Source organism: Megascapheus bottae, chromosome 2, assembly GCF_031878675.1.
Source record: "Megascapheus bottae isolate mThoBot1 chromosome 2, mThoBot2.hap1, whole genome shotgun sequence".
Lineage (NCBI taxonomy): Eukaryota > Metazoa > Chordata > Mammalia > Rodentia > Geomyidae > Megascapheus > Megascapheus bottae.
The window spans coordinates 18,814,814-18,830,292 of record NC_143510.1 but is presented as its reverse complement, the minus strand read 5'-3'; the positions used below and the strand labels follow the sequence as shown (position 1 = coordinate 18,830,292).

Sequence of the window (15,479 nt, the reverse complement as noted above, 5' to 3'; positions counted from 1 at the left end):
TATTATCTGTGCATATTTTACCAGGATGTGATCCAGCAGAGATGAGGACAGCAGGCGAGCCCTAGCCACTGCTTGAGCCCTGCTAATTCCTTCCTATCCAAATACGAATTCACTCTAGCTTTTAAATATGCATCTATGTGACCTGCTCCCTGCCTGGGTTGAATTCAGAAGGAAAAAATAAACTGCCAGCAGGCCAGGACCTGAAGAGCTAGAAAATGTGGGTACATTCTAATCAGATGGCTAACTGCCAGGGCTGAGATCAAGGGACATGATTTGGGGGTAGTGAAAGGCTCACTTGAGGGTTCCTCTGGCTCTGACCTGCCTCCAGGGTACAGGGGTGAAGGAGGAGTGGCCATAGGTAATGAGACCAGCCAGAGGTAAGAATTGAAATGGGCTCACTGTGTTACCACTGAGTCATGCTACTTTCTGATGCCAGGCTTTCTGGCCCAGCTTTCTGTTTGGTATATACTTGAAAAACTGAATTTCATTTAAGGTCTGAGCATGGTGGATCACACCTGTAATCCCAGCTACTGAGTAGGTAGAGACTAGGAGGATAATGGTTCTAAGTTAGCCTGAGCAAAAAGATAGCAAGACTCCATCTCAACAAGTAAGAAGGGTATGGTGGTATATGCTTGGGCATCCTAACTACATAGAGGGCATAAATAAGATCACAATCTAAGGATGACTGTGGACAAAAAAATTGTCAGATCCTTTCTGAAAAATAAGTAAAGCAAAAGGGGCTGGGGTATAATTCAGAGGTAGAGTACCTACTAGTTTGAGTTTGAACCCTAGTACTACCGCAAACTTAATTTTACTTATTATTTTTAATTTACTTTTGTCTGTTTCTCTATTCTTGAAAGTTAGGTCATGAAGGCAGGATTACTGTTTGCTTTTTGGATGGGAGATGGTGAATTTTGGGTGTCCTATGATCTGATCAACATTTAGAACAGGACTTAGCACGTACTGAGTACTCAGCATATTTGTTGAGTGAGTAATAGACATAAGAAAATAGTGAGTACCCAATGAAGAAAACAAAATATTTTCTCATTTGTCTAACTTCTCTTTTATACTGCTTGTTTGAGGATCACTAACCTGTATTGGTGCAAAAAATAGCCCCCACCCCCCAAGTTACAGTTCATGTTTGTGTACAATTCTTTTGTGTCTTCAGACAAAAGATTAAAAAGCTGATGTACTGAATTCAATGGTCCAGGGTTATTTTCTCCTTTCCATGTGGTTTTGTGATATATTTGAAATAAGAGTCATGCTCATAGGGTTTTGTTGATACTCTTTTGAAATTTTTTTTTTCTTGCAGTCTGGCTGATGGGGAGTCAATATTGTTCATAGGCATGTTGGAAAAGTCAAAATTGCATAATGGTCCATCCAGAATGCCGAAGTCCTTCCTGCCCATATCATGTGCTCTTCCATCTTGCCCCAGAAGTGCCAGACTCAGTGTTCCCTCTCTGTCCTGTGTCTCTGTACAGATGTGTGTTGAACACACGATGAATCCATCTGTATACAGTACTGTGTGTTGTACAAATTAATGAGCAATGTCTCTCTGTGACTGACAGGTGCTGATTTCCACGGCATATATCATGAAAAAATGCAAAGATGCAGAAGACTTACTTACTTAATATACATCCTAAGGACCTCCGGAACTGTCCCTTAGCTTTCTTTTTCTCAAGATAAGCACTTTACCACTTGAGCCACAATACTACTTCTGGTTTTCTGGGGTTTTTTTGTTTTGTTTTTGCTGGTTAATTGGATGTAAGAACCTTGTACTTTACTGCCCACAATTTTTTTTTGTTTTTGTTTTTGTGTTTTATTTTTGGGTCATAGGGCTTGAACTCGGCCTGGGCGCTGTCCTTGAGCTCTTCAGCTCAGGGCTACCTCCCTACCCCTTGAACCACAGTGCCAATTCCAGTTTTCTAGTAGTTTATTGGAGCTAAGAGTCCCACAGACTTTAGTGCCCAGGCTGGTTTTGAACTGCAATCCTCATCTCAGCCAACTGAGTAGCTAGGATGGCAGGTGTGAGCCTCTGTGCCGGGCTCCCACTCGTGTTTTGAATCATGATCTTCAGATCATGAGCCTCCTGAGTAGCCAGGAGTCAGGTGTGTGCCTGGTGTAGATGACTATTTCTTAAAAAGATATGTTGGGCCTAGAGTTTGGCCTAGTGGTAGAGTGCTTGTCTAGCATGCAAGAAGACCTGGGTTCAATTCCTTGGTACCACATATATAGAAAAAAGCCAGAAGTGGTGCTGTGGCTCAAGTGGTAGAGTTCCAGCCTTGAGAAAACCCAAGGACAGTGCTCATGTCCTGAGCCCAAGCCCAGGACATAAGGAAAGAGAAAAAGCATTCCAGAAACCAGCAAGAAGATAGCTTCCATAAAAATAGTTTTTTTTTTTTTTTATTGAGGTTTTACTTTTTTACCCCCCCCCCCCCGATTCTGCAATTTGAACTCAGCACCTTGTATTTCCTGGGCTTGCTTGCTTGGCTGGCATTTTACCACCTACCTCTAGCTCTGTCTTTTGCTGATTATTTTGGAGGTGGACTTTGCCCAAGCTGGCTTTGAACTTCAATCATCAGATCTCAGCTTCCTGAGTAACTAGGATTATAGGTGTGAGTCACTGGCATTAGCTATTTTTTTTTTTTTTACATTTCTATGGAATTTTTCAAAGGGGTCTTTACTATGCTGATTGGGTTGGACTCAAGCTCATGTGCTCAAATGATCTTCTTGCCTGAGTCTGGGGGAAAGGAAGGAGGAGGTACAGGCGTGATGTGGGAGGGTTTTGAATAGAGAAGAGCTTCATCTGACTTGACTCTAGGTCACAGTAGAGGACAGGTCCAGGGAAGAAGGAGATTGGGGAAAACTAATGCTCTGCCTCCTTGTCAGCACAATGCGATGACACTCCTTGAGCCTCTTCTGTGCTACCTGCTAGTTAATCGACAAAAACTGGTGGGAGATGATCAGGTGGATGAGGAGAAGCCAGACTGGAGATGGCTTTGGTGGATCCTGGGAGAGCAGGTTAGCATGGCCAGTGACGCATTTACCAAGGCTAGTCAATACTGGATGAGGATGGTGGTAGGGGAAGGGGGGGGGATGAACTAATCCCCAGGGGTTGAGCCTGGGTGTTACCAGGCAGTGTCCCAGGACCCCCGAGGACAGACATGTTTGGCAAAGGCATGGAGCTCTTTGGAAATTTTGGGACACTTTAAGTACAGATGTTGACATAGGCCCTGGGATGTTGGCTCCGAGCTAGAAAGGACAGTCTAGCGAGGGACGAGGGACATGGGGGTTTTGCACCCAGCAGGTTCAGTAAGAAGAAGGGGAGATGAAGTATGTAAACTGGGGGACAAGGTTATGTATGTGAATTTTTTTTTCTTTTTTCTTTTTGTCTGTGGGTCTAGTGGCTTGAACTCAGGGCCTAGGCACTGTGCTTGAGCTTTTCTGGTCAAGGCTAGTGAGCACTCTACTACTTTGAGTCACAGTTCTACTTCCAGTTTTTCTGGTACTTAATTTGAGATAAGAGTCACACAGTCTTTCCTTCCCAGACTGCCTTTGAACCGTGATCCTCAGACCTCAGCCTCTGGAGTAGCTAGGATTATAGGTGTGAGCCACCAGTGCTGGCAATACTGGCATTTGAACTCAGGCCCCCCCACACTAGGTCATGTTCCCATCCCTGACATTGGCTCATTATTTTTGAGATAGATCTCCGCTTCCTATGTAAGAGCTCCATCTATGTAAGGCTTCCTGTCTTAGCTAAGGTAACAGGCCTGGCCACATTGCTCAGCTCTTCATGGTTTTCAAGCTTTTCCATTCAAGCTGGCTTCAAACTGCAATCCCAGCAGTCTCAGCCTTCCAAGTAGCTGGGTTTACAGACATGAGCCATGGCACCCAGAAAGTATATTGTTTTTTCAAGAAGCTACAAACTTATCAGTATTACATAAGTATCATTAATAAGTATTGCTTGGATTTCACTTGTTAATCGGAAGGATGGTTGGGTGTTCTTACAGCCCCTGGGGTGCCATGACAAATGTAATGTGCCCTGAGGAAGTATGGAAACCTCTGCCCTGTTTCTCTGGGTGTCATAACAGCATATAGAGGAGTAAATTCAGGAACAGTAGGTGAGAGAGAACGGAAGCACATGGAACCTCACCCAAGAGCTTTTATTTCTGCAAAAAGAGGGAGATGAGGTAAAATCAGGTACATTTTTCCTTATTTGTCAAATCCAGGTGGCAGGTGCACGGATGGGTTGCTTTCTGTGTTTTCCATATGTTTGAAGTAGTTAAAATTAATTAATTTGAGGGATGTGCCAGGAGGAGGCTGAAGAGGGAAATTCAGGGGGTGGGCAGCAGAGGAATCTGAGGGCAGAGTCAGGTAGGGTGGTGAGGAGGAGCTGAGCTCTAGGTTGTGGTTCTTAGCTGGGTGACAGGCTGTGAGTGAGGGCTGTGAGTGGGAAGGATTCAGTGTGCTCCCTGACATTGTGCTGTAGCCCAGGGATGCCTTAACTCCCTGGGGGGGAGGAGAAGGCCTTGTGCTCAGGCCACACCCCCTGCAGCCTGGCTTCTCAAACTTTACTGTCCGCCAGACTTGTGCTCAGGATATGGAGTCTGCATTAGCAGATGTGGCTGGAGCCTCTGCTCCTTCCTGAGCAACTCCCAGGGGAGGCACACACTGCCATACCTGCTGCAAGCAGCACCCTAGATTTTCTGAGGAAGCTGGTTTGTCAGACTGGCTCTGATGGACATAGTGACAGAGCTTCAGTGTACTCCTGGTCTGATCCCACAGACATGTAAGTGTGTGTGTGTGTGTGTGTGTGTGTGTGTCTGTCTGTCTTGTCTTGTCTGTCTGTATTGGGGCTTGAACTCAGGGCCTTATGCTCTTGCTTAGCTTTTTTGCTCAAGCCTGGTGTTCTACCACAGCTCCATTTCCAAGCTTTGGAGTGTTAATTGGAGATGAGTCTCACAGACTTTTCTGCCTAGGCTGTCTTTGAACTATGAACTGTGATAGTCAGAACTTAGCCTCCTGAGTATTTTGGGTTACAAGTGAGAGCCACCAACACCCAGCTGGAATGTTGTCTTGCAATTACACAAACACCATGTGTGTTTATATCATTTGTATTATCTATTAGTGTGGAACTGGTACTCTAGAACTGAAGCTCAGGTGCAGATGATGCTTCTCATGCACAACAATAGCAGAATTTTTATTCTGAGTTGTCTGCCTTCTTCATCTGTGGGTACAGAAAGAATCACCCCAAAGCTCTGGCTTAAAGCAACAAATATTGTTACATGGTTTCTGTGAGTCCCAGTTTAAAGGTTGCTGAGCAAGGTCCCAGATCTTGGGTCAGTTGAGATGTTTCTTGGTTTGGGGACTGAGGTACTGTTCTGGGCTAAAATTCTTCCTACATGAGGCTATGAGTTCAAAACCTAGTACTGCAAAAAAAAAAAACATGATAATTACAAACCTGGTACTTTACATTAATACTATTTTATAGAAATGTGTATGTGAGAGCCAGTCCTGGGGTTTGAACTTGGGGCCCTGCACACTATCCCTGAGTATCTTTGCTCAAGGCTGGAACTCTACCATTTGAGTCATAGATCCACTTCCTTGGCTGGTTTTGAGTCATGATCCTCAGATTTCAGCATAGTAGGATTACAAGCATGAAACAGCACTACCAAGCCCAGACATTGATCCTCTCTTCCACACCCCCCAGACATTGCAAATAACAACTACTTTCAGAAGGTAAATCTTACTTATCTTTGGGTTTCTTATACTATGCTATTCAGAATGTGAAAATTGGATGCCAACTGAGTAGTTGACTAAGTTTTAAAGTTTTCCTTTCTGTCTCTGGATTGAGAGAGATGTTAGTGTGGAACAGCTTCTTAATTAGGATCGTGCATGAATGTTGTAATAAACACACTTAGGTCTTCAACTGTGGAATGTAAGTTTAGAAATAAAATGTGTTCCAGGCGACCTGGCATCCTTGCTTGTAATGGCTCCGTCTCTGTTGCTTGTCAGGAGCTGTTGTCATTTGTTAAAATTAGCTTTGCTGGCTGCCATAGATTAGGGGCAAGTGTGGTAAATGAGGACTTGCTCTTTATGAAATTAATTTGTCTTTGAAAATATAAATTCATTTATTGCCCACCTAGTATATAGGTGCTTGGTTAGTTGTTAATAAAAATGTACATTTTTAAAATATGGTGGTCCAGGGGTTGGAATGCACAGCCTGGGAACTGTCCCTAAGATTCTTTTGCTCAAGGCTAGCTCTACTTCTGGCTTTTTTTGGGGGGGGTTGGAATGGTGATAATTGGATATAGGAATCTTACAGACGTTCCTTGCTGGCTGGTTTTGAACTGAGATCCTCAGAGCTTAGCTTCCCAAGTAGCTAGGATTATAGATATGAGCCTGGCAAAATGCACTTTTAAAATAAGGCTTTTCTAACAGGTGCTTTGACCCATGGTACTCTGAAAAAGCCAGGCACTGGTTACTCACATGTAATTCTCCTTAGGAGGCTGAGATTTGAAGATTGTGGTTCAAAGCTAACCTAGGCAGAAAAATCCATGAGATTCTAATTAACCCAGCAAAATTTCAATGAACCAGCAAAATGCCAGAAGTGGAAGTGAGGCTTAAGTGAAGAGACAGTGCCCTAAGTTCAAGCCCCAGTACCAGCACAAACCAGCCAAACAAACACCTCTTAAAATAATTAAAAATTTAACATTCTCCTAACACCTTGCACCTGTCCAGACTTCCAACCTCTGCGTAGCCAGCCACTGCATGTAGGTTTGTTCATTTGTGTTTTCCTTTGCGACCTCTGGGAGGACAGGGCTTTCTGGATCTTGTGTGCCTGACTTAGATCAGATCTTAAATGCCTATGTTGTGCACTGATCCATGCTGGTTTGGAATTGACTCCAACTCTGTGTAGTTCTAAGCTCCTATAAGGGGGCAGTCCAAAGATACACCCAGCTTTCACCTCAATTCAAAAAGCAGAAATTCCCACTTCTTCAATGTTTGTCCTCTTCCATATCTGGTATCTTCACCTTGGAAACAGTCTTCCAAGCTACTTGGCTTCCCCCCCCCCCTCATTCCTTCCTTTCTCCCTTCCTTCGTTCCTGTACTGAGGCTTGAACTTAGGGTTTCACACTTATTAAGCAGATATTCTACAACTTAAGCCTTCAGTCCTTTATGCTTTAGTTATTTTTTCAGGTAGATTCCAATACCCAATTTTTGTGCCCGTTTTAGAGCTCAAATTCAGGGACTAGACACTTCTGTTCAAGGCTAACGCTGTATCTTTTGAATCACAGCTCTACTTCTGGCTTTTTGGTGATTAATTGAAAATAAGAGTCTCACAGACTTTCCTGCTTGGGCTGGTTTTGAACTGTGATCCTCATATCTCAGCCTCCTGAGTAGCTAGAATTACAGGCATGAGCCACCAGTACCCAGCAGGATCTTACGCTTATATAGCTGGCCTCAAACAGCTATCCCCCCACCTCTGCCTGCTGCATAGTTGGAATTTCAGTTGTGCCTCACCACACCTGGCCTAGTTGTGGTCTTGAAGGAAAGACTTTTGACAGGGTAGCAAAAAACTTTAAGGTTCTTCCTAGAGATCCCCATATCCTTAGATTTCCAGGCGAGGCAGGCCTGCCTGGGTGTGTGCAGGGCGAGGCCTGCCTTGCTAGGCAAGAAGGCCCCTTCCTAGTTAAGCTTTGCCCTCTGTAGTCTTGTGTATAGCAAGCCCCAGGTCAGCCTCACTCCCGATGCACAGAGCTCTGTAAGGAGTCTAGTCATCAGTTTAGCAGGCTGAGTGTAAATCATGCCTGCTCCGGCCTTTGGACGCTAATGTTCCCTTATTAAGGCATAAGTAAGCCTTCCTGTTCTCATCCATTCTTTCAGCCTTGCTTTTTTTTTTTTTTTAATGACTGCAAAATATGACGTGGTCGTGGCTCCACCAGCCACCTTCTACTCCCCCCCCCCCCCCCACATCGGGGAGATTCCGTTTATTTTTCTGGAACTTGCTAAATTGCCTGAGGAAGCTGGGTGGGCACCTTGTATATGGATTGAGGGGAAAGGAAATTCTTATCTTGAAAAGGAAGCAGTTACTGTGTTGCTGCCTGTGATATCCTGGCCAGTTAATAATTTTGTGCATACATTCTGATGGCAGCCTTGATACTCCAGAGGGCAAGAGGGGAAGGCATGGCCCAATCCAAAGAAGGAAATCATCTTCTGCTAGAGCTAGGAGAGTGGAGAAAAAGTCACTTTGTGACTGTCATTCTGCCTAAATAAACAGAAACCTCATTGTTTGTAATCCTGTGAAGGAGTAGAAGCTCAGCCCAGCTGGTGGGCACATTATTCATATTTCCCCACTTGCTGCTTCAGCCTAAGATTTTTGCTCTAATCCTTTGCACATTTCTGCTCCCAGGGTCTCTGTCTCTATTTTTGGGGCACTGTCAGATTTCCTTTTGCTCTGAGATGCTGAAGAATGAGGCAACATCCTATTATTTCTCATAGTTTGATATGAAAGAAGAAAGGGAGATTTGTTGTTGTTAGTGTTGAATGTTTTTATAGACCAGGCCCATGAAAGCATCACCAGGTACTCTTAGACATGTTTTAGGAATATAGATTCCTGTCTAAATAATTACTTTTGAGAGTAAAAAGGACTCGGAGTTTAGACATTGTTGTAACAGTAACTTTATTATTCTCTTTTAGTAACCACCAGGAAAGTGACATAGCTCCTGTTTTTTTTTTTCTTTTGTTTATTTGTTTTGTTTTTTTTAGCAGATAGGCTGACACCAGAATGCATCATAGTGCCTTGTAGGTATCATTTTTAAAAATCATATGTACAAATTATAGTGAAACTGAAGCACTCTGATGTATAATTTTCCTTTGATAGGGGGAGGGGGAAGACAGACATGCTTTTGGTGACATTTAGACATCACAGAATGGCTAGTAATGGCATTCTAACAGGATGACAAAGTAGTCTGGGTGCAGGGCGTGGCCCTCTATGCTCAGACCTGAAGGTTTTCTTAAGGAAAATTGGGCATCTTTTGTACTTTGGTGCTTAATAAACTTAATCTCTGCAAAAGAAAACCAACTGTCTTCTCTTTTTGTTGTGGACAGCTGCCGAAATGGGTTGTGGCTTGAACAAGCTGGAGAAACGCGAGGAGAAGCGGCCTGGGAATATTTATTCCACTCTGAAAAGGCCTCAGGTAGAAACCAAGGTGGACGTGTCCTATGAATACCGTTTCCTAGAGTTCACGACCCTGAGTGCAGGTGAGTCTGCCTAGCCGTGGCCTTCCCGGTGGCTGGGAAAACCCTGAAGGGTGTCCCCCGGGAGCCTGTGAAGGAGACAGCTTCTGTGCAGATTTTTCTGGGCAGCGTTGCATATAATAGAGAGCATCTACATTACAGTAAAAATGGTAGAGCCAGGAGGGGGCCAAGCTGTGCCATGGGCATGCTGCATTTGGTCCTGAGCCCAGCAATTCTCAGAGTTGGTTTGGTAGTGAGCCCCATGGAAAATGTTACCCTTCTGTTCTCCTGTGACTCTGTCCTCTGTTCATCTTTCTGTCCCCTTGGAATGTCTGCCTCTTCAGAGACAGAAAGAGTAAGGATCTCCTCCCATAGCCAATATCCAGGGTCACTGAGGGAACAGGCAGTGCCCTCAGGTGACTGGCATTTTAGAGTGTGTGCAGAGTACCTACTGTGTTGCTGGGAGCCTGGGCTGAGAGTTGTTGGGAGGTATGTCCTGGTTTCCTAGAGCTGGAGCTGATGAAAAGACCTGAACCTGTGACAGAAGAGCAGGACAAGTTAGAGGTGTTGGCAGATATGGAAAGGATACATCTGCATTTTGAATCCCAGAAAAATAACACAACTAGGCATTTGTCACTCAAGGTACCTCCTCCCTGGGTCTCTGGGGTGGGTGTGAGCTTCTTTGAACTTGAGGAAGGATGAGTGAGAAAAACCTTTACTTTTGGGGTTTGATCCTAGCTGTGCTCTGCAGTCAATGACAAGTCCCTAAGCCTCGAGAACTTGGCTTGTCCCATCTGTATAAGGGGCATGTGAGTATTCTGTCAGGGCAGCCATGGAGAAGAGAGGAGAGAATGCCTGAAGTACTGCTCCTCCCTCCTCCTTCCCCCTTTTCCCCTCCTCCTCCTCTTGCTTCTCTTTCTTTTCTTCTTCCTCCTTTCTTCTTCTCTACTTCCTCCTTTCCTCTCTTCCCCCTCTCTTCCTCTTCCTCCTTTCTACTGTGATAAGCTGATGCTGCACTTGAGCCCTGGGAGAGATGGATAGCTGGGCCATCAGCAGGGACATCTGGTTTTTAAAAACATCTTTTTTTTTTATTACTAAGAAGAGCAATTCTGCTTGTACAAAGCTCCACAGATACTTGTTGCTCTTTGCCCCCAATGCTTTGAAGTTCATTCTCTGGATTATTTCCCTGACCTCTTGTTGCTGTTTCTCTAGGTCCCAGAGGCTCTGCTTCCTGAATTGTGCTTTCTTTGATGGCATTAGCCTTTGTGATCTGATCATAAGATGACTATATGCCCCATTTTAGAGTCAAAACCACGCTGGCCTCCCTCCCTCTACAGAGTACCCTGGTCCTCTGCTTACCATCCTCCTCTGCCTCCCATCAACTACGTTCCTTTTCCTGCCTTGGGCTTTTGCTCAGCCTGGTAGTTCTCCCCAGGAATCTCTCCCTTTGTTTAGTTTTGAGACAGTCTTGATCCTTAGTTAAAGCTGGCTTCAGATTCCTTTTCCTTCTGCTTCATCCTCTTACGTGCTGAGATTATAGGCAAATGCTACATGACCCATGCCTTATTTCTCACCCACCCCGGTTTTCTCTGAAACTTTCCATGACTATCTAGTTAAAACTTTCGCCTCCTCCCAAACCCCACCTCCTTCCCCTCTAGTTTCTCAGCCACGCATGCTTCTAAGGTACTTAGATAGATTGCTTAATGGTTCTTGTTTGCTGTCTTTCTTCCTTCATTAGAAGGTAGAATTCCTTGGCACATTGGCAGGGATTGTGTCTGTCTGCTGCTGTACCCTTAGTGCTCAGGACAGAGCCTAGCACTTACTGGATAATCCTGGATATTTGCTGAATGAATATTTAACATGCATTTTTGCATCCTGTTTTTTTTTTTTAGCATTGTATAGCAAGCATGCGCTGTCTTCCATATGCTCTGAGAGAATGATTTAAGGTCTCTACATGATTTAATCACTCAGTGTACTATAATTTATTTATCAGTCCTCTTTTATTGGACACTGAAGTTATTTTAGGCTTTGGGCTATTATAAATAATGTTGTGATAAGCGATGTTGTACATAAATCTTTGTGTACATTTCTGATTATTTCCTCAGGAATTGCCAAGTTGAAGGATATGAATGTCAGGACTGTTGATAAATTGCCAAATTGCCCCCTAGATAGAACATGTTTGTGGAAAGCACACATCTATTTCTTCATGCTCAGGTCTTCTAAGAGGTCCCCTGAGCAAATGAAGTTGAGGTTCAAATTCATGATAGAGCTCAGGGTGTTCTGGCTTGGCCTTGATCTTCCCTGGGACTGTGTTCATGGTTCCTGTGTTCATGAACTATGGTTCATGGTTCAGTGGTTCCTGCTCACTCAGGGTAGTCCTTTCCCAGCTTCCAACACTGCCAAGACCTCTACACCTTACTGCTTGCCAGCATCGCACCTGCCTGAAACTATTATTCCTCATAGACATGAATCCAAAGGATCCATGACTGCATGAATGCTCTTACTGTAGACTCATCTTTTTTATGTTTCCTTAGGTTGAAGGTTAGGTCTTGTTTTCCTTTCTTTTCATTCTCTGTGCTTGTGTCTTCTGACTGACAGGAGCCTTTTGATCTATGGGGGGTCCTGGTAAACTTAGATGTATGAGACAGGTAGATACTTCAAGCTCTGATGGTGAGCTCTTCCCCATTCTCTGGAAGAAAGGGACGCCTACTGAGTACCTGCGATATGCCAAGTCCTGGGGTAGACATGCCATCCCTGGTCTCATTTCATTCCTGATTTCTTCAACTAGATGAGAGTGTGGTTGCCATCTACTGCACTGCATGGATGTAAAGTTTTCAAGTCCATAGCTTTGTCACCACATCAAGGAGAAGAATGCTACCTCTCCCACTCCTGTCACCCTTCTCCAATACTGCCTGCCCTCCAGACAACCACCAATTAGCTTTCCCTGAGCCCTGAATTGCTCTTCTGCCACCACCTTTTCAAATATTCCATAATTAGAATCATTCAGTAGTACCTCTGCCTTCTGGTCTGGCTTTTTTTTTTTTTATCTTTGTGGCTGACTTGCCGAGGAGCTTTATTTTCTATTGACTGTGCTCATTCCTCTTAGGCATTCCCACTCTGTGGCCGTTGTAAATTCAGTTGCTCTGCATGATCACCTTTGTGTGGTTTCTGATGCCATTTTACCATTACAGGACACACTGAGGATCTGGGTATGTGAGCAATAGTGAGTTATGGATGAATTCAAATTTACATTCCTTGGGCATCAGCACAGTTCTAAACTGTAAGGGTCTAGGCAGCTGGGTATCTATGCCAGTTACCAGGTTCTGGTTAGAAACTTGTATTGGATAAGAATGTTCCTCTTTCATGTGGTTTGGGCATAATCTTTCATGGGAGATTTTGATTTTATGTTTTGAACTCCAGGCTTGCTCAGCTTACAAGGGTAGGTACTCTACCCCTTGAGCCACATCTCCAATCCTTTTCTTGCCTTTTTAAGGTAGGATCTTGCATGTGTGTCTGGGGTCAGCCTCAGTCTGAGATCCTCCTGTTTATACCCTGGCTGGGATCATAGGTGTGAGTCACGATGCTAGGCCTTATAAGAGATTTTTTAAAGTGGCATTTGATATGCTTATTTTACATAGGGAAGATTCCTGTTTCATACACATACATTCTCTCTGTCTCTCTCTCTCTCTGTGTATGTGAGTATATGTATATATATAATTTTCTTTAAGTAGTTGTATGAAAGGGTTTCAATTAAATATGTGAATTAGTGAATACAATACATCTTGATCAATGTCACCCCATCTAACTCTTAGGCAAATACAAATTGTTAACCTGTATCCTGGGGCTTAGGTAGGAAGCAGAACTTGGGACCAGGGCTAATATAACTTTCATTTGTCCTTTGTTTAAAGCTTAGGGCTGTGTACATGAGATTGAAGCCTCCCTTGCAAGACTGACAGAGCAAAGATCAGCAGGAAGTTCACAGCCTAGCTCATAAGCTGCCAAGAATGGCAGTTTTTGGTGACTTGATTGGCCCTTAAATTTTCAATTAAGTCTGGTCACCGAAGGGATGAACCTGCCCAAAAATGAATTTTGTTGCAGGCAGAGGCCCATAGAACATCACAATTTCTGTACCCCAGTGTCTCACGATCCATATTATGTATAGGTGTCTGCCAGTTTCTTTGTGCCAGGCCACTCCAAAACCCTGTGAAAGCTGCCTGTGTGGCTCTGGAGTAGCTGCTGCTTTGTACCTTGGGTGCTGGGGTCAGTTGGCAAGGTAAGAGGCCAATGCGTGGGGCTTAGGCTTTGCTTTATCTGTTGCTCTTTACTTTCCCATACAGACTCCCCCAGCTCTTTCAATGTGGACAGTGCCATCATCTCAGCAACTTAAGTAGGTCAGCATGGTTCTTTGTCTTAGCAAGAGTGAGACTTTTGATTTCAAGGCCTAGATTTTGAACCAACCTAGAGTAGCAAGGTAAATGGTGCCATGGCCGGATCATGTTCCTCAAGAGCCACTAAAGCCCTAACTCCTAATGTGTCTGTATTTGGAAGGAAGAAAGGAAGGTCAAGTGTGATTATGAAATCATACAAAGTGCATTAGTGTCTTTAAGAGACAAAAGACTTTGGTCTCTCTTTCTTTCCTTCCTTCTCTCTGTCTCTGTCCTCTTCTTTCCTTCTTTGCCATGACCATCTCATAATGAAAAACTTCTGTCTGTTATCTAATTAGGGAGCCCTCCCCCCAGAAAAAGAACCCAGTCATACCAGCACCCTCACCTTCACTGTAGCCCCCCTCCCCCCGCCCAGTACATAAACTGTCAAGAAGCATGTGCTATTTTGTTACAGCAGCTCAAGTAAACTAAGGCTACTGGTGAGCACTTCTGTGTGGTCACCGTTTCATAAATACAGGCCTATATAGATGCTTTTAAAATCAGGGCAGAGTATTTGTGATAAAATGGTCCATTATGCTGGGTGGCAATGCAGTTGGGTGAAGTAAAAGCATGGGAGGAGGTAATCTTTCCAGGCAGGGGGAACTGCAGAAGGTTCCCCTTTGACTGGAGTGTGGTGCTTGCAAACATTGGAAGTCAGATGACAGAAAGGTCTTAATGGGTGCTTCTCTTTCTTCCACTCTTCTCCTCTCCTCTTTTCTCTCCTCCTCTCCCCTCTTCTTCCCACTTCTATCTAGTTCTTCCTTCCTTCCCCTCTTCTCTTCCCCTTTTCTCTTTTCTGAGCCAGTACTGGAACTGTAACTTAAGGTCTTGAGCTCTCACTCAGCTATTGTCCTTTTGCTCACTGCCATTTTGTTATTTTTTTTATTTTTTGCTCTGCCACTTGAACTATGCCAGTGTTTTGCTGGTTTATTGGAGGTAAGACTCTTGCATTTTTCTTCCCTGGGCTGGCTTTGAACTTCGATCCTCAGATCTCTTACAGGTATAAGCCACTGGTGCCCCGCGAGTCTGATCATCTTCAAGAGCACTTAAGGTTTTGAAGATGGAGAAAAGGTGATTGAAAGCAAATTCTGTAAAGACCTCTCTGAGTTTAGAATGAAGAAGAATGGAAGGGGCCAAACTGGCGGAGGGATGGCCAATTGGAAGCCATGGAAGACACCAGGCAAGATGCAGGTGGCCTCAAGAAAGTGGCAGTGGAGTAAAGAGAGGGAGTGCAGGGGGCTAGATGGGGAGAAGAGCAGGCATCTGCTGTCGGGATCACACACCAGATGCTCCGACTCTGCTTAAAACATTTTCAAATAATGCTGTCACTCTGTCATCCAAGCAGTCCTGTTTCTCAGTCTCTGTGTTTTTCAGGGGGAGGAAATTGTTTTGACAGGTAGTAAGTTGTATACAGGATCAGAATCCAGGGATTTAACTCTGCACAGAGGCCTTGTCCACATGAGGGTAGGCTTAGGGCCATCGTGCGAGTTCTGTTATGTGCCAGCTCAGTAGTGTCTGCTTGTACAACTTTATTGAGGGAGAATTTATACACAGGGAAACAGGCCCATATTTATATCTGTAATCTACCACCATACTCATTATGACTTTCCTGTCACCCCAGAAGGCTCTCTCGGGTGTCACTGCCCACTCCAGTCTGCTTCCTGTCATTGGAGATTTGTTTTGCTTCTTTCTGAAGACCATACACATAGAATCACTTAGTCTGTGTACTTTCATGTCTGGCATCTGTGATTTATCCATGCTGATGTATCAAGAACCTGTGACTTGGCTGGGTGGCTTGCTGGCCTGTCACCTTAG

General features: G+C 44.3%; 1 protein-coding gene across 4 annotated transcripts in view; it reads left to right on the top strand.

Moving 5' to 3' along the window:
* The window catches only part of Rftn1 (raftlin, lipid raft linker 1), a 199,875-nt gene that overhangs the window by 6,135 nt on the left and 178,261 nt on the right, over positions 1–15,479 (top strand). For 2 of the 4 annotated variants that reach the window (XM_090321855.1, XM_090321856.1), the window contains exon 2: positions 9,112–9,264. In XM_090321855.1, the coding sequence (XP_090177981.1) occupies positions 9,120–9,264 (145 nt within the window). In that variant the 5' untranslated portion in view covers positions 9,112–9,119. Of the gene's footprint in view, positions 1–4,662; positions 4,790–8,775; positions 8,806–9,111; positions 9,265–15,479 lie in introns of those variants that run through there. The other 2 variants (XM_090321854.1, XM_090321857.1) reach the window with 2 other exon arrangements.